The sequence below is a fragment of the Eschscholzia californica genome, unplaced genomic scaffold (assembly GCF_041429995.1).
Source record: "Eschscholzia californica isolate CP2 unplaced genomic scaffold, dmEscCali1.0.p SCAF_4, whole genome shotgun sequence".
NCBI classification, from domain to species: Eukaryota; Viridiplantae; Streptophyta; class Magnoliopsida; order Ranunculales; family Papaveraceae; genus Eschscholzia; species Eschscholzia californica.
The window spans coordinates 22,592,584-22,611,733 of record NW_028238461.1 but is presented as its reverse complement, the minus strand read 5'-3'; the positions used below and the strand labels follow the sequence as shown (position 1 = coordinate 22,611,733).

The following is a 19,150-nucleotide window of genomic DNA, read 5'->3' as shown; positions in this document are numbered from 1 at the left end:
TTCAAATCCAACCCCTTTATACTTACAGAACAAAGAAAGAACCAAAGCAAATCCTAAATCAATCTTTAAATGCACCTCTCTTTTGGTTCTACTTCTAACGTTAAATATTTTGTAAACATGATTAGCAAAACTAAGAATGACACAAAATGATCCCATGATCTATATTTAAACAAACCCTAGATCTATAAAGGTAAAAATAAAAAATATTTAATTTCTCTAATGAATATGTAAAAAAAAAAATATTTTTGTGGTGAAAAAGTTATATCTCTCCGCTTTAATTTGATGATGTGTTATGATTAAAATCTATGATGATGACTATGTGGTGTTGATTTGATCTAATAAGTATATATATGTTACAGTTATTTTATTTAGTTTTATTTATTTTTACGGGCATACCCATTGTTCGAATAGCCTGAAGCCCGCAAAGCTCACCATGTTCAAGCGCCCCGTGTCAGGCTTTGAGCAAGATAACGTTGATTTTGCCGAGCTCACCCGAGAACTCCGATGGTTTTCAAAATTGTTAGAATTCAGACTGAAACATCCGAACCTGGGTCTAAGATACTAACAGGTACTTAAGTCGGGCCAAATTTCCACCCTCGTGTTGTACGCACACAATCTTCTTCCACTATTTTGGTCGGAGTTATTCGCTGGAAACTTGCATCATATGTATGAGTTTAACCAAATATTGGTCAACCTTGGCAAGTTAAAGAAGTTAGTTAATTAACCTTGGTGGAACATGTCAAGTCCCCTGAATATGCACGAGCGAGATCTTTCCTAAGCCAATAGAGAGGTGGATTTGAAATAATTAACTCTATCACCTTAGCTCTAACATGGAAGATCTGAACGAGTCCCCTAAGCACCTTGAACTCTGTCATGGCCTAAAGACTAATAGAAAGGTAGATTCAAGTCAACTTAGCAACCTGAGCTCTAGAATGAGAGGTTTTGGAGAAGTATACTCTGCACCTGGATCTTTGTTTTAGGTGAGAGGAATATCGGTTACGCGAAACGCTTGCTGTGCGCAGAATATTCTTGTGTGATATCTAAAGATACAATCATATCTACAATGATCACGAAGATTTAATAATGGGCCTCCCACGTGGCCTTCCGTAAGTCGATGATTCACCATTGTCAAGCCTATGTAAACAAAACAGGTTTGCCCCGAAAGGAAGTCGCCGCACTGGGTAAGATGTCGAAGGCTACCGAAGGGCTCACAAGCTCAGGGTGTTTGACGAAGGCGTTAAAGAACTCAATGTTGAAGCCTCGCCCCTTGGAGGTGCAAGAGAACTATTAGAAGTTTGCATACACGAAGTTGAACTATATTTAGTTGTAGACAATGTAATGGTGGTGGATGTGGCAGTTCCACTGTCATAGATGAAAAGATGGGCGAGCCTAATGTGGAGCTAGTGGAAGGCGAAGCACAAGAGACGATGGAGAAAGCTGTCATAAAAATCACGATGGTACCAGTACAGATCGCAGATCCTCAAAGGGAGAGGTCACTTATGTGGGCAATACACTAACTCAACCAGTGAGGCAAGAGTTGATAGAATTTTTGAGGAATTATCAGCATATCTTTACCTTCAGCATAAAGGACTACCTTGCATAAACGCCTTTGTAATCTACCATATATTAAACTTAAATCCGAAGCACAGATCAGTGAAATAGAAAAAGGTAAACTTCGACCAAAGCAGAGATTGTCATACAGGTAAGGTAGCTTCTGCCGTCAAGAGTTAATGAAATAATGTTCGAGATAGGAGACATCATTCAGAGGAAATCCAAGTTTGTGAAGAGGCTCTCGGAGGCCAAATCCGTAAATGGCAATGACCGTATAAGATAAAAGAGATTATATTCCCATGACCGTACATCTTGGAAGAAGCAAGTGTGTACACCTTACCCCCGCTCGGAACGACGAGCATTTGAAAGTACAAATGCCCTTAAAGGCTCACATGAAATTTGCCACTTGCTTGGAGTCATGTATCATGAGTAAAGACATTTTTGCTTATCATTTACTATTAAATATTAAAAGAATTGTATTCCCATGTTATGGCACGTCCCGTCCCGAGCTGAGCGCGCTTCGTCCCGAGCTGAGCTCGCTTCGTCCCGCGCTGAGCGCGTTTCTGACCCTGCTCCTAATGCGCACCAGATGTTCGACGAAATGACTCAGTGGGACTCGGTGCTTCCGTGCTCCATCTCGTGTCAAACTCGGCCTCTTGGGGCGCTCCGTCTCGTGCTTCCAATGCTTCTGGACCGTACTTCCAATACATAAAACGTGTTCGATGAAATGCTCGAGCGAATTTTGTGTTATGCACGCTCCGTCCCGTGCTAAGCTCGGCCTCCATTAGTTTGGCCTATGCCTGGTCGTGCTCAAGAAGCTTCTGGCCGGAGCTCCAATGCACACCAGTTGTCCGATGAAATGCCCAAGCGACCCCCAAGCTGCTGCTCCTTCTTCCAAGCTCGTTGGCCCTTGCTTCTCCTTGCTTGGCCGGACCAGTGGAGTTTTTGCCCGGGCTAAAGGCTCCTAGGTCCGGCCAAGTCCTTCCTTCTCTCTCTCTTGTTCTTTTTAAGCTCAAAATCCTAGTTTCTCCTCTCTTTCCTCTCTCTCTCTCCCTTTTCCAAGGTAGAAGATGAAGTGTAGAGACCAAGTTAGGGTATTGTATTTCTATTTTTACCAAAAGACCATTTTGCCCTTCCTTAGTAGTCAGCTACTCATTTTGATTTCTTCAAGCTATTTTAACTTCTTCTTAGACTCCAATTAGCTTTAGCTTGACCCATAGACTCTCTAACTTGACCCAAAGTTGTAAAATAACCACTTTGCCCTTTATGTCTTAACTTGCTCATTTTTTTCTCCTTTTCATCTCTAGTCTTCACCAAGGTGACCATCATGCTCCTAAGACTCCATAGACCTTTTTAAACTCTCTTTTGACCCTCTTAGGTACAAAATGACCAAAATACCCTTCGTGATCTTTTCTCTCTCTTTGCCTCATTTTTGTTCCTTAGGCTTTAGGGACCTCTTCTTAGTTTCTTTTAAGCGCTCTTGACGCTTCTAGGGGTCTATATAGCTCATTTCCTTGCATATATCTTTTATTGTACCCTGTCATGAATATAAACAAAACTTATTAGATTTGAAGCATAAAATGAACTAACTCCTCTAAAGTAAGTGACATAAATGTGGTGATTTCACACCACATCACTTAGCCATGCACAAAGTAAGCCCTGTCCCGACAAGCCACAAATCAACCCTTAAAGAGAGCTCTGCTTCGACAACCCATAAAGATAACTCTGCTCCAAACTGCCCCAAATTAACCTTTGGTTCAACAGACAACCGATTAAGTCTTGGACAAATGTTCCCACTTTTTAGTTCATATGTATTGTGATGGTACACTGCTTAATTAATGATAAGTATTGTTCATAAAAAAAAAAAGACAACCGATTAAGTCTGGTTCCACATGCATGAGAAATTGCACCATCACCAACAATCAAAAGAAAAAAACCTGCCAGCTATATTTTACTTTATTTCCCCTCATAAGTTACGTGGAAATAATACTAGCACGCCATAATTTATTCAATCTGTCAATAGTCTTTGTTTGGGGTGTTTATTAGGTTATTTTTCACCTTTTAAATCTCAGATTGGAGACACAGATACTATATTACTTTTCCAAAAAAAGATAATAGCTCATTGCGATTTATTGCAATTATGACACTTCAAAATGATATGGTTATGCTAACATCTTGGGCAAACATTGCTATAGGCTCTCCATTTCTCAAGTTGAAGACTTCATAACAAAAGGCACCCCTAGACATAAGCAAGTCAAATTAGAAGAAAAGAGATGAACACAAAGTCTGCAGCATACTACATGGGTTTTTAAATTACTAATTATATGTTACACACTAGGTCAAAGAAAACAACAACTTCCTACCAAATCACTTTATTGATTATTTTTACTTATTAAATTAGTAATTAAAACACCACACTTTGAAGGGAATCATTATAGGTGTGTGATGTAAACACCTACACATTTTTTTTTATTTAAACACCTACTTATTTGTTTTTTTTTTTTTTTTTTTTTTGTTGAAAGACCTACTTATTTGTTAGTTGTCATGAATTCCAACTGAATGGGTCAATAGAAACATCTATATCTTAAAGCACAAATTAAAGGAGCTCAGATTATCATTTCCCAAACTTAGATTTATAGATTTACATATCTAGTACGCCACCAAGTTTAACTTTTAAAGAATATGATGTTATGTGAATTTTTTATACATGTAATTTTCCTGATTTCTACTTTTAGTAATTTTAAAGTATTTTCGAATCGACTACGACATCCATTGTTGGTCTCAAGTTCCACAATGTTAACTCTTCCTTTTAGGAAATTGTGGATGTTGTCAAATTTTCGGTGGCGACAAAATTCTTCTTGCTCATCATCTACTCTCTTCTCTGCCCACCACTGCTCACTCTCTCTCCTATCGTAATTTCCAACTTAGGGTTTTAGTCCCGTAAAGAATCGAAAGATCTAAAAGGTTTGACATATCCAAGAGAAAGAGAGAGACAGAGGGTGGTAGGACGTAGTGAATGGAGGAGGAAGAGGTTGAGACAAGAGAGAAAAACCTGAAAAAAAAAATATAAAAGGTCACGGACTATGACAGTGTCTGACGAACTTTATCAGCGTGGAGAAAATGGTAGTAGGGGGTTTGAGGAAACAAAAAAGGTCTTAGTTTTGGGGAATAAAGAAAAATTTACTGGACATAAAGAATTAGTCAATAAACATTGATTTAGATGTCACATTCTTCTTTTAATCTAACAATTGACTTGATCAAACATTGTCTCCTAATCTGAAGGGAATTATACCCTTATACTAGTGTTTATAGTGGATAACGACATCTAATGTCTAACACTAGTATCCCCAAGATTATCATGCAAAACTAGTTATTAACTAATAGGAAGATAGTAGATTACCTTAATTGCTATTTCCCTCGAGCTAGTTGAATAGATTAAAGAAGACCAAGAGCTTCAAACGTAGATCCTCTACTTGGGACACCGAACGGTGTATTTAATCTCCCTCCTTGAAAGCTCGCTAGCACTCCAATGGTGGTTTGATAATAAGAAGACCTTCTTCTTGCTTGACTAGAAGATAGCGTGGGAATTAACTCACTTTCTCCTCTCTACTTGATGTGGTAGAGTAAGAAAGCTTAGAGAGAAATTCCACACCTTATTCTCTTCCCTGAGAGTGTTTATATAGAACCCTAATGAGAATACACCTCCTTAAAGGTTTCCTAACACACCCTTTAGAATTAGATTTAGGGAAATAGTCGAAAATAGCAATTAATAATATTTTCTCAATTCCTTAAGGAGGAGGTGTCCAAACACCACGAAATTTTGCGTGCATACTACTGGGTATGTCAGAAACTCACCTTCCAAAATTCAGCCTAATCCGAGTCCCGAAAGTACCCGACCCGGCCTAGGCCCAAAACCCTTATTTCGGGCCTTTTGCTATCTTTTGCCCAAATTCTATTTAGGCATGTAAGATATGTTTATGGGGCATTCCCAATGTTATATCACACTTCCACTAGTCATATCATCCGATTAAATATCCATTCTTATGTGTAACCCGATGTAGGATCCGATCGAAGTTAGCCGCGAATTACTTCGTAATTCGACGATCGTAGTTGATTTCTAGCTAAACACTACGACCCCTAAATCAATCGGACTTGATGATATTCTTCATAAATTGTCCTAGCCGACATATTGCTCGCATTGCCATCTTGGTCGAAGGACATCTCCTTCAACTCCTTCAGACTCCCACTTGGACTTAGAACAAGTGCAATGCCTCGATTCCGTGTCAATTTAGTATCCCATCTGATACGTCACATCATTCATACTTTCTTGATCTCCGAGTACAACTATAAAAGACAAACGATTAATTCTTAATCCGTTTGAGCGCGGCCACGCATTTTCAGTTGTCACTCATCAAGTGGCCTTGAGACACTTTTGACCTAATGTGATTAGGATGACACAATCCATTTTTGTGCTCCCTCTTAACTTCATGTCTATCCTGTCCTTCCCAGTATCTGTCTTTATAGCCTCCTTTTACGGCGCGGTGTTTGACGAAACCAAAGTCGGACATTCATTACATAAGATGAGTGGAGCACTCATGTTTTGAGGAATCTCTCAAATCTTGTCTTTTGAGAAGTATTTGGCGTTCATCAAGAGTGATGTACTTCTCATTAGAGGGTTATCCAGTGTATAAACCTTTTACACACCCACGTAGTCGAATCGAATACACTATTCCTATAGTCCATGAAACTGCGCTATCCCATCGACTCCCGTACTAGTCTTCATGAGTCATTGTTGTCCATGCAATGACCTGGACTAGGGACTTGACAATAAATATTCCAAGTTCACTTAATAGGGTTTCATTCATCAGATCACGTATGTGACAAACCTATTCGGAATGTTTTATCATCAATGGACTGTCGTTTAAACACTAAACCAAATTTAGACGACTTGTGAAATAACTCTATTATTTCTGATAATGAGAGTTGTAAATCTGAGCCTCTTCCGTAAAACTCTTTTTACCCACTCAGTTTTACTTGTGAAGGTTTATTCTAAATTTACCTCATGCCTTAGACTATGTATGAATCTCATACTATGTCTTAGGTGACAGTTTAGTTTGACTACCGTGGTAGTCGGTTTTAAACTTTGGTTATTATCAATTAATTTGAAGATTGTTATCTTCAACCTTGATAATATCTAGTAATCTTTACTAGAGTTAAGGCTTTTAATTTCTTATGTAGAATTTGCAACGGTTACGGCTTAAACACTTTTAAGCCTACTTTCCTTCCATGTCTGGAAGTTTGCTACGATGACTATTTGTACTACTTTCATCCTTTAGCCTTCTAGGATGTTTCAGTAGTGTTTCGGGTTTCCGATCTGAATTGGATGTCTAAATGCTAATCACGTTCAACATGACTTGACTTTATGTTTTCAAACATACACGTCTCTCTCATGCGTGCTTGCTCATCGGTGTCTTTTCAAACTCCGATTTGGCAACGCTCTTTGTCATGAGTTTTGGGTCGAAATTCTTTTAGACTTTTCCGAGTCTTAGATTTTCTGTTTCGGATCTCAAGCATCTCAGCGTACTGAGTCTCTCTAATCCTATCATCTTTTTGATCTATGCTTATAGATCTTCAGATGCCCAAAATGGCATTTCATCCTTGTGTGTGGTCCTTTTATTGGGTCAGTGTGTTCACTGTTACACAACATCTTATGTCGTACTCAATTTTTTGTATGTACTCTCCATACGGACCCGGAAGGTTTGTTTCTCCCACTTACCTTCTTGAAACTCGTGATTCAAGATTTTTCTTCATTCCTCAGGAATCAAGCTTCTTTGAATCGAAGATTCTAACTCTTGTGTGATTTTAATCCGTCGATGGATTTCTGAAGCATGCCTATGGACATAACTTGATTGGAAGAATCTTATTCTCCTTGTCTAGTTTCGGGAAACATGAATGTTTCCATCCTTCTCAGTTTTCTACTTTGAAAAACCAATTTAGGTCTTCCGTTGACTTAAATTATCAAGCTTCATGTCTTGACGAGATATGGATTCCATGATGATTTTGGCTTCTAGCCAAAATCTAGAGTCAGTTTCCATTTCTGCGCAGATCTTTTATCTCTTCAGAAATAACCTTTATTTTCTGAGTCTTTGAGATTTTACTTTTGACCTTTTAGGGCTTTTGAACAACAGCTTGGAATTTTCTCAACTACTTTGAGATATTCCTTTAGAGACACTTTCACTTGCTTTGAGAGTTCTCCTGCGAATGACATTCGCTTTTGTGCGGTGGGTTTATAAGATCATATCTTTAACCTTTCCTTTTCCGAGGAGCCGTAGTTTGTTGCTCTTGGTCGAATTTAATCGTCTTGTACAAGTTTCATGATTGTTCTTCATGATTCTTCATGATTTTTCTCATGATCAAATTAAATCGACTTGTACTTTTCTCCCACTTATTCTTGTAATAATTAGTACTTTTCTCTCAGACTACTAGGTGTGCTAATTACTAGAAGAATACTATCATGAGCAACGAACACTTTGTTCTCTTGATTGGTTGTGGAAGAAGCCCAAATTTCTTTCAAAAAGAAATTGCGTCAGATATTAGCTAGTTTTGTAACGCTTTTTACAAGTTTTAGCTTTAGACGGAATTTTGGTAGTTTTGTGGGAAGCTATGTCTAGACTAGTGGATTTTGGAGGATAGAGTTTGATTCTTGTTCTTCATCTTAATCCTTATGGACACTCCAAATATGGATAGGTTAGAAGTACGTTTGAAGATCAATCTCTGTTTCTGACTCAAGACTTTCTTTCTTGTCAGTTGATTCATGTTTTGGTTATTTGAACCTATCTTGTAGGTGTTTAACCAAGTTTAGAATCCATAGGTATAGATTGTTTAATTTAGCACTTTTAATAACATCTCAATTTAGAAATGAAGTTCTTTATTGATTCTCCATAATACTTAGTACAGAGATGATGTTAAAAACTAGAAAAACGCTTAATCTAGATTAGTGCCTAAAGTAGACTTCGATTCCTTTCAGCATCCTTAGCAGTCGAGGCTTCTGGTCCCTCTTGGATCTTGTCTTCCTTAGCCAAATACTCAGTTCCCAGCTGCACCTGTACATTCACAATGATAGGGCAATTTTAGGTATCATATACCAAAGTTTGGGAATTTTACAATATTTGATAAGTTAACTGTTTATACCTGAATTTGAAGCCACTGTTCCCTTCTTCTTGACCTCCAAGAACTTAGGGCAGTTTCTTTTCCAGTGGCCCTTGCCATCACAGTAGAAACATTTGGTGTCAGGAGGAGGACCTTTGTCTTTAGGTTTGGCAACCCGTTTGCCTTTTCCTTTTGACGCGGGTTTCTTCTTCTGTTTTCCACCTTTCTTGAACCTTTTGTCCTTTTGTACCATAAGAACGTCCTTCTTAGTCTCTACTATAGCGACGCCCTTTTCGGCTATTAGAAGCATAGAATGAAGTTCCTCCAACGTTTTATCCCATCCATTCATGTTGTAGTTCATCTTAAACTGATTAAAACCACTATGGAGGGAGTGAAGGATAGTGTCGGTAGCCGTCTGTTGACTATAAGGAAAACCTAGTTTAGCCAGCTTGCCCATGAGCATGATTATTTGACGAACATGAGGGCCAACTGGTTTTCCCTTTTCAAGGCGCATGTCCATAATTGCTTTAGAGGTTTCAAACCTCTCCAAACTCGACTGTTTCTGGAACATTTCCCGAAGTTGTCGCATCATGGAGTAAGCATCCATGTCTATGAACTGCTCTTGCAGAATCGGTTCCATGGTTGCTAGCATTAAGCAAGTTACAGGTTCTACCTTTTTCCGCACACTCCTTTCTTCATCTATCTCTTCTTTAGTCGAAGTATCATCCAATACAGGAATTGGAGTTTCTAGTACATGTTGCTTGCCTTCCATCCTGAGAACTATTCCCAGGTTCCTCTCCCAGTCGAGCAAGTTGTGCTCATTCAGCTTCTCCTTGTCGAGAAGTGAGCGGAAGTTGAAAATATCTTTTGTCATCTTTAAACTACATAAAAGAAATGGCAAAGTTTTAAAACTCGTTATCATTTTGGAAAACTTAGTTTTCCCACATTATTCAATAAAAATCGTCCCCGATTGAATAAGTGATTCCAAGATCCCAGTTCTTCGGAGTAAAGCGGACGAAGGCCCTACCCTTTGACTCCATCATTCCGGGTGAGTGAACTACTTCACTGATCATACCTTATGACTCTTGGTTGATAGATTTCATTGATGAATGACTAATCTATCCTTTTGCCTCGAGTATCCAAGACTCTCTTGCTGATCTCGTTGAGTAGAACCATTTAGACGTGTAGGCATCTTCTATAGACCTACCCGCATTGTCCTAAGGTAGAGGAGGTACTCTGCGAAGGCCGACCCACCTTCCTCGAACAAGGGCGCAACGAGTGTCTTAATCTGGATAGACGATTACTCAAGATTACGTATTGGGGACTTTTACGCTAGTCTGGCGTTTGTTATAGTGAACTATTTAGCCTAACTAACATCCACGACATAAAGCGTAAATAAGTAAGTAAATGCGCGCGAGAAAATCAATCAAGCAGGCATGGATCCTAGTATGGCCCCTAACCTAGAAGATCTAATCTCCTTTGGTTTGCTTCTTGTTTCGCCTTTTGGTTCGTCTAGATCTCCATATTTGAACCTCCATTGATTTCTCCCACTCGCCTTTGGATTCCTTCCTTGAGTTTCTTCAATGGACTCATAGACCCTAAACTCTAATTACAAGACTTTAACGATTCGCAGATCGTATAAACTTGAAATTAAAATTAATTGCAAATATGCACCCATCCGTGCTTAAAACAAGAATATAGAAACAAATCTATGGTCATACTAGTTTCCCGCATTTACATCACAAGCATTCATATAATATATTAAGGCTAAGAATTATATATGCATGATTAGCTTGGGAGATACTTTTGTCGACATTACATGTCACATTACGGACCTTAAGTCTAAATTCAAAGAATTCGACTAATGGTGCGTTCCGGTTTTATCTTTTATGATTTCTAAAATCAACTTCAAGAAAAACTCCGTTTCGGGTTTTGAAAGCCCGGGTCAATTTCGGAAAAAATATTGGTCGATTCTTAATGATTTCATAAATCAATTTAAAGAGAAATCAGTTTTGGCCTTCTGGATGGCCCGGATTAATTTTGGAATTATTTGGTTGGAATCGGATAAGCCTGGGACAAGTCCTAGACAAGTCCCGGCCCAAGCCCACAAAAGGGCTCGGACAAGGTCCGGACATAGCACGGCCCAAAGGGCCGGCATGTCCTGGTCGAGGCTTGGTCTCGTCCTGGCCGGAGCCAGGACGCTAGTCCATGTACCAGATGCGTCTGGTGCTGGACCGGACCAGCACTAGGTGTCTCGGACCTAGTCTGAGACACCTAGAACCTCCCAGACGCGTCCAGGAAGCTACTTGTGCAGCTTCTGGTCGCGTCCTAGACGCGTCCAAGTTGCTCTAGACGCGTCTCCAAGACGCATCCAGATGCTTCCATCGCAGCTGGTGGTCGCGTCCTAGACGCGACCAAGACGCGTCCCAGCTGTTCTGGACGCGTCCAATAGCAATCTGGTTGCAGTTGCTAGACGCGTCCAGTAGCAATCTGGTTGCAGTTGCTAGACGCGTCTCCTGGACGCGTCTCAACAGCTGCTCTGGACGCGTCCAGCAGCTTCCAGGCCGGACACTAGGGTTTCCAAAACCCTAGTTTCCAAATTTTTTTTTTTTTTTTGCAAATCTCTATTTGCTATTTTCCAAATTTTAAACTCTTTCTAAATTTTGAAATCCCTTTTACAACACTTCTAAAATTTCTCAAAACTTTTAAAATTTCCAAACTTTGTTTTTGGGAATTTCTTAAAACTCAAAAACAATTCTTTTTAGAATACTTCTAAAAGTTCCAAATTTTTGTTTTTTTGGGAGTTTCCTAAAACTTAAAAACAATTCTTTTAATCAACCAATTTTGGATCAAAATTCTAGGTTTTTGAAACTTTTTCAAGAACAATTTTGAAAACCAATTCAAAATCAATGAAATTCAATGTTTTGAAACACTTTCAATCATCAATTTTGATTCTTTTAATTTGAAAAACTAGTTGCATCATATTCATTGTAATCAAATTGTGAGTTTGAAGTACTTTTAAAACACTTTTAATATACTTTTATAAACTCAATCTATTAAACTATCAAGTATATCAAATATCAATTAGTTCGGTTCTTAGCAAAAACTAGTTAACTGCAAGAGGCTCTGACGCCACTGAAGGGAATTATACCCTTATACTAGTGTTTATAGCGGATAACGACATATAATGTCTAACACTAGTATCCCCAAGATCATCATGCAAAACTAGTAATTAACTAATAGGAATATAGTAGATTACCTTAATCGCTATTTCCCTCGATCTAGTTGAATAGATTAAAGAAGACCAAGAGCTTCAAATGTAGCTCCTCTACTTGGACACCGAACGGTGTATTTAATCTCCCTCCTTGAAACTCGCTAGCACTCCAATGGTGGTTTGATAATCAGAAGACCTTTTCTTGCTTGACTAGAAGATAGCGTGGGAATTAACTCACTTTCTCCTCTCTACTTGATGTGGTAGAGTAAGAAAGCTTAGAGAGAAATTCCACACTTTATTCTCTTCCCTAAGAGTGTTTATATAGAACCCTAGTGAGAATACACCTCCTTAAAGGTTTCCTAAAACGCCCTTTAGAATTAGATTTAGGGAAATAGTCGAAAATAGCAATTAATAATATTTTTTCAATTCCTTAAGGAGGAGGTGTCCAAACACCACGAAATTTTGCGTGCATACTACTGGGTATGTCAGCAACTCACCCTCCAAAATTCAGCCCAATCCGAGTCCCGGAAGTACCCGACCCGGCCTAGGCCCAAAACCCTTATTTCGGGCCTTTTGCTATCTTTTGCCCAAATTCTATTTAGGCCTGTAAGATATGTTTATGGGGCATTCCCAATGTTATATCACACTCCCACTAGTCATATCATCCGATTAAATACCCATTCTTATGTGTAACCCGATGTAGGATCCGATCGAAGTTAGCCGCGAATTATTTCGTAATTCGACGATCGTAGTTGATTTCTAGCTAAACACTAACGACCCCTAAATCAATCAGACTTGATGATATTCTTCATCAATTGTCCTAGCCGACATATTGCTCGCATTGCCATCTTAGTCGAAGGACATATCCTTCAACTCCTTCATAATCTTCATCTTTCCTTTCCCCACTGTCTTACTTACGATCTCTCTCCTCCCACTATCTCACATTATCTCTCTCTCTCTGTCTCACTATCTTTTTCGATTTCACTAACTATCTCTCTGTCGCTCTCACTTTAGATAGTTCTCTCTCTTTGATTGTATGTCACTCTCATCTCTCTCGATGTAGACATATCTCTGTAGATTAGTTTTTCTTTTTCTTTATCTCTCTCTTGCATCTCTTTCTCACAGTCTCTATATCTCCCTCTCTCTCGTGCAGTTTGTGGAGATGACAGAGTTTGTGGCCATGAAATGGTCAGGGCCACAAAATATTTTGTGGGGTTTCTGGCGATATCCTCGAAGGTTTTCTGGCGAAACTCTCCTCGATGTTTGGTTTCAACAAGGAGACACTTACCTTTGCCGAAACTTTCTCTGTGAGAGAGAGAGAGATAGAAACAATGAGAGATCTATCAAGAAACAATGAGAGATTGAGAGAGAAACAGTAAGAGATCAAGAAACATAGATAGTGAGAGCAATATAGAGAGACAGTGAGGGAGAGAAGGAGAGACCGAGAGAGGGTAACAGTGAATGAGAGAGGAGAGATAAGAGGTGACAATGGTGGTCGTGGGAAGTTGTGGCGGTGATAAAGAAGATGAAGATTAGGAGCAATGTTTGATCAAGTTAATTTTTTGGTAAAAAAATAATATGCCCCCGAAAATGTACAAAAAAACATGGATTCCTTTGAGAATTTATTCTGGGGAGATTATTCATTATGCCCCAAAGCCGCAACCCAAAAAAAAGGGCAAAAGTTGGATTTGCTCGCATTTACAAACTACTTTTGTGGATTTCGCGAACCTTGTTTGCGACCTTCTGCAAACACAATTTTCAAGATTTTCTAGCCCATTTTCAGTATGCAAACTGAACTTGTTGTTTACAAATTCTGTTTTGCATTTGCAAATCGAATTGCGAGATTTGCTAACCTAGTTTGCAAAATTTGCAATTCAATTTGCAAGAACAAAAATTAGAAGAATAATGAAAAGAACCATTTTTCTATATATTTTTTCTTTCGTAAAATTCTTTCTAAATTTATAAGTTTTACCGAACACCGTAATCTAATGAGATATATATATATATATATATATATATATATATATATATACATTAAAAAAAAAGTTACTCGAAAAGGTAGTTTAGGATATATAAATAATTTGACCTAAATAGTAATAATGAAATGTTTGTTGCTTTTTCGTACTTAATTATATCTGACTCAAATAGCTAAAACCCCTTAAACAAAAGTATTGGACGATATGCAAAAACGAAATGAATTTGTTGTTATAGTAAACTTTGAGTTTAGAAATTTGTAAAATTCTGGGTCCTAGGTATTTCCTTAATGTGTGGAGAAATTTATGTTGAATGCAAGTCCTGGATATTCTTCAGAAAGATGACGATCTAACCCCGTAAATCATCGGGTAAGAAAAATTTAAGCTGTTTCACTTCATGGTTGTTAAAAACATTTTGATGATTAATCGCAAATTGGGAGAATAAGGAGTTTTAAATTTAATTTCTTTATCGCCTAATTAAGAAGCCTTACGTTTGGGCCACCAATTTGTGACCAACACATTGTTTTGGCCCCCATAAGTGTCCATCAGTTCGATTTATCCCCTGAGGGCCAAAAAATTCCAACTTTTTCTGGAAACACAAGGGCACCTCACCTCCTCTTACTTCCTCCACTTCATCAATTTATTTCATTTCACATCCATGTCATATAGTCATCTCATCATCTCCTCTATAAATGTCGTCGGCCGGTCAATTTTTCTAGCCACCTCAAAAAAAAAATCTTTCTTTCTCTTTCTCTTTCTTCTTCTTCCACTCTCTCCTTCTTCTTCTTCTACTTGCTTCTCTTTTGTTACTTTCTCTCTCTACCTATTACCTAGCGAAGGGGGGGTAGGATCCCCTTCGTCGGATGTCTGGTTTCAAAACCTTCACGGTCTAGAGACCAGACTTTGAAGACCTATACCTTCGTCTAGAGTTCCAGATCCAGACGAAGGTCTGGAAAACAGACCTTCACGGTTTGTTTTCCAGGCTTCAAAGTCTGGTTTCTAGTCAGTAAAGGTCTGGAAACCAGACGTCTGGCAAAGGGATCCTCCCATTTGCCAGACAGTAGGTAGAGAGAGAATAAAGAAGGAGAAGTGAGATGAAGAAGAAAAAGAAGAAGAGATTGAAAGAAGAAGAAGAAGAAAAAAGACGAGAGAGAAAGAATGAAGAATTTTTTTTATGTTTGAAGGTCGCTGAAAAAATTGACCGACCGACGACCTTCATCGGAGAAGATGATGAGATGGTCATATCACATGGAAGTGAGATGTAATAAATTGATGAAGTTGAAGAAATAAGAGGAGACGAGGTGGCTTTGTGTTTAAAAAAAATAGAATTAATTCTATTTTGACCCCCAAAGGGTGTTTCCGAAAAAAGTTGAAATTATTTTGGTCTTTTGAGACCAAATCGAACTGTAGGACACTTACGGAGGGCAAAACGGTTAGTTGGCCATAAATTGGGAGCTAAAATAGAATTAACCTAATTAAGAATTCTCAACCCTCATTAACCATTTGACAAGATAAAAGTATAATTTGGTAGCACCTTCATGCATATTGGAGTAGTGATCGTAGTAAAAAAAAGGTAAACTAATATAAAAGGCCTGGTGATCTGGTTTCGTCTGGAAACCAGACGAGTCTGGTTTGTTCTTCAAACCAGACCAGATCTGATTAGTTCCTCAAACCAGACCAGATCTGGTTAGTTCTTCAAACCAGACGAGCTTCGGCGAAGGGGCTCCTCTCCTTCGCGCGGAGACATTGAGAAGAAAGAGAGAGCAAGAGAAGAGAGAGAAGAAAGAGAGAAGAGAGGGAGAAGAGAGAAAAGATAGAAGATGATGAAGTTGCCGGCAACATCCGGCCGGCGACTTTTTTCCTGCGACATTAAAAGGGTGTTTGGTTTAACTTTTTTTGTTTTCCACCGTCTTCTCCGAAAACTTTAGTGCTTTCCCAAAACAGTGGTCATATAAAAATGTCAAAAGTGAGTAAAAAAATTGAGTTTTCGTCGTTTTAGCCCCTTAGATTTTAGATTTCCCTAAGGATTTTCCTAATTTACATAAACTGCTTCTAGAGAAATTGATTCCAAAGGCTTAAGAGGGGTGCCCAAGTCCCAACTATCCTCTTCCCTGTTTACACTAACTTCATAAAAGTGTTCAACAAAATTACCTCTTTCTTTCATCAAAAAAAAAATTACCTCTTTGACAACTACTCTCTCTTCCCTCTTCGCACTAACTTCACAAAAGTGTTCCAACAATATTACCTCTTTTACATGCCCTAATCTCCTCCAAATCATTGATTAGTAAAGTATCAAATATATTCCAAATCAATGACTCTCCATCAATCTTGATCATCTCAAATAATCATGGGTCCCATGTCTTCAACACCCAATTATGTATAGGAAATGAGTTGTTTATTTATTAATATCATATTTGTAATCATCTTTTCTTTAGTTCTCTTAAACACTTTCTAGAGAGAGAAAGAGACTCATCACAGATCCCCAATTACAAACTACATCTCTTCTCTCTCTCTCTCTCTAGTTTCTCTCTGTCTGTGTGTATAAATCTTGTCCATTTTCTTCATCCCATTGAAACCCTAAAAAAAAGAAAGAAAACCCCAAACAAATGGCAGAGAGGATCTACCCATCCTCAAAACCACTCTCAAACCCACCTGGCCAAACCCTAAACGGCAATGGCAACACTAACCCAGCATTCCCACCAGTCAAATCTCAGATGTACGGCGCCGCCCGTCCAATGTACCGTCCTCAACCAAAGCGCCGCCGCTTGAGTTGTTGCTGTTGCTTCTGCTGGACTCTTTTAATCATAATTCTTGTACTAGTCTTAGCTGCCATTGCTGGTGCTGTTGTTTACTCAATCTACCAACCAAAACGACCAACTTTCTCTCTCTACAGTCTTCAAATCTCTCAATTCAACATTACTACATCAAAAGATGGTACTTCTAATCTCAATTCCAAAATTGATCTCACAATTTCAGCTAAAAACCCTAACAAAGATTTGATCTTTTACTATAATCCTATCAATATTTCTGTTTTTTCTGATGGAATTGATATTGGAGATGGATCAATTCCTTCTTTTACTCATGAAACTAAGAATGTTACTCTTCTTAAAGTTTCAATTAAAAACCCAACAAATCAAGTTGCCATAGATCCTGCTACTTCAAATTTATTGAAATCAGATCTGAAGAAGAAATCTGGGTTACCATTAAAGATTCAATTGAGTACTGAAGTTCAAGTAAAGATGGGTGGATTCAAGACTAAAAAAGCTGGAATTGAAATCAATTGTGATCAAATCAGAGCTGTTCAAGTTCCACCAAGTGGAAAATCAAATTTAACTACTTGGGCATTTTCTGATTCATCTCATACTCCTAAATGTAAGGTTGATTTGAAGATCAAGATCTGGAAATGGACTTTCTGATCTCAATATCAATAAATTCCTCTGTTCTAGTTTTTTTTTTCTCACTTTTTTTTTTCAATAGTTTATGAATTTTATTCTGATTTTATATTTATTTTGTGTTAATTTGTTCTTTTAATTGTAAATTTATTGAATGAAAAACTCTGAGATGGGAAATTTGATATAAATTAAATTTATTTTTAAGGCTAATTCCCCTTTCTTTTTTAATCTCTTTTTTGAAGTTGCCTTAATGGTGTTTAAAGTTGATGCTATTTATTAATTAGTATTTTTCTTTTATAATGATGATTAAGAATGAATTACCTCGAAATTGAGCCGTTAAGCCGCTCCATTATCAGTAATGAATTGTCAACTTAATAAAGAAAAAGAAAACAGCTGTTTATTTTTTTTTTTTGATGAAGAACAGCTGTTTATTTAGTAGCTGCTGAGGCAGCTTTTATGTTTGTAATATTTTGTTATGGGTGGGTGGTTTGGGGATGTAGTTTTGGTTGGGGTAGGAAGACTTTGGATCAATTTTACTTTACCTTTTAATATTCATCTTCACGACCGCTCTTTGATTGGCAATAATTCTTTCGCCAACACTACGTTCGATCTTAAACGAAAGAAAACTGTGGAAAGTGTTTTGATTCCCTTTTCGGACGAATGAAATTTCAATGAGAGAATTCGTTCTCTTTGCAAAAACAATAAGGGAAAGAACTAAAAGAAAGATAGAAGAAAATGAGAGGAGAAGAAAAGAGATAAAGAAAAACGAGAGAGACAGAGAAAGAAAATATTGATAGTCGGGGGTGTTGATCTTGGTTGGAGGTGGTGACGATGATCAGAAGTGATAGTGAAAATGAAAATAACGGTCAGCGCTTTGGGGAAATCAAAATAGTTTTCAGGGTGGAAAATTTTAAAGGGAAGATGTGAAATTTTGGAGATTTTGAGGGAAACAAAACATTTCTTCTTCCTCTTCTTCTCCTTCTTCATCATTTTCAACTCTGGCCACCACCTCCGGCCACAACCACCAAAACCATTTTCTCCTTTTATTTCTTCCTCCTCTCCTCACTCCATCTCTCTCTTATAGTTTGTCTCTATCAATCTCACAGTCTCCCTCTCTCTCTCTCTCTGTCTCTCTCTCTCTTACAATCTTTTTCTCTCTCTCATACACAGTTTCCGCGAAGGAAAGCTTTTCCTTCGCCGGACCAAGACCTCGAAAAAGGTTTCGCCTAACCCTCCTCGAGGGTTTCGTGGTCGACCGTTTTCGTGGACAGTCGACCCACGAAATGGTTCGTGGGCCAACCGACCACGAATTCTGAAACTGCGAGAGAGGGAGTTTAGGGAGAATGAGAGTGAGACCGAGTATTAGGGTTTGGTGATCGGAGAAACCGAGATACAATGAGAGATAACGAGACATAGTGAGAGCGATAAAGAGAGAGAGGGAGAGAAAGAAAGATGCAAATGATGATGGTGGTGGCCAGATTTTGGTGATGATGGTGGTGGCCGCATTCCGACAATCCTTGCTAGAATGGAGAAGAAATGGTCAACAAATTTGTTTTTCTCCTAATAATTAGAAACATACTGGTTAACTAAAGTTGACCAGTTTTTGACAAAGTCTTCACATCCCGCAAACTATTTTGATTCCCCAAAACGCTGCCCTTTGTTAATGGTTGGGAATCGGTTCGGACGGGCAGTCCGCGGGCAGACTTGCTCCCGGTCAGGGCGGAACGGACAAAACTCCGCGATGACCACTCGGGCTGGCGGACTAAACGGACGGACTAACCGGAATTTTTTCCTCAAAATGTCTGCCCGTGTCCGTTTTATCCAATCGGACATGCCGGGCACCGGTCGGTCGGGCGTCGGGTATAGTGTTA

At 38.5% G+C, this 19,150-nt stretch overlaps 1 protein-coding gene across 1 annotated transcript; it reads left to right on the top strand.

The window, feature by feature from the left end:
• Positions 1 to 16,164: 16,164 nt before the first annotated feature.
• LOC147543700 (NDR1/HIN1-like protein 13) lies at positions 16,165 to 17,489 on the top strand. The gene has a single exon (XM_086637951.1). The coding sequence runs from the start codon at positions 16,494 to 16,496 to the stop codon at positions 17,301 to 17,303; it is 810 nt and encodes a 269-aa protein (XP_086494077.1). The 5' UTR covers positions 16,165 to 16,493; the 3' UTR covers positions 17,304 to 17,489.
• Positions 17,490 to 19,150: the final 1,661 nt, after the last annotated feature.

What these genes read in the sequence shown, in the direction of transcription:
- LOC147543700 (XM_086637951.1), top strand. Translation starts at nt 16,494, where the DNA reads ATGGCAGAGAGGATCTACCCATCCTCAAAACCACTCTCAAACCCACCT.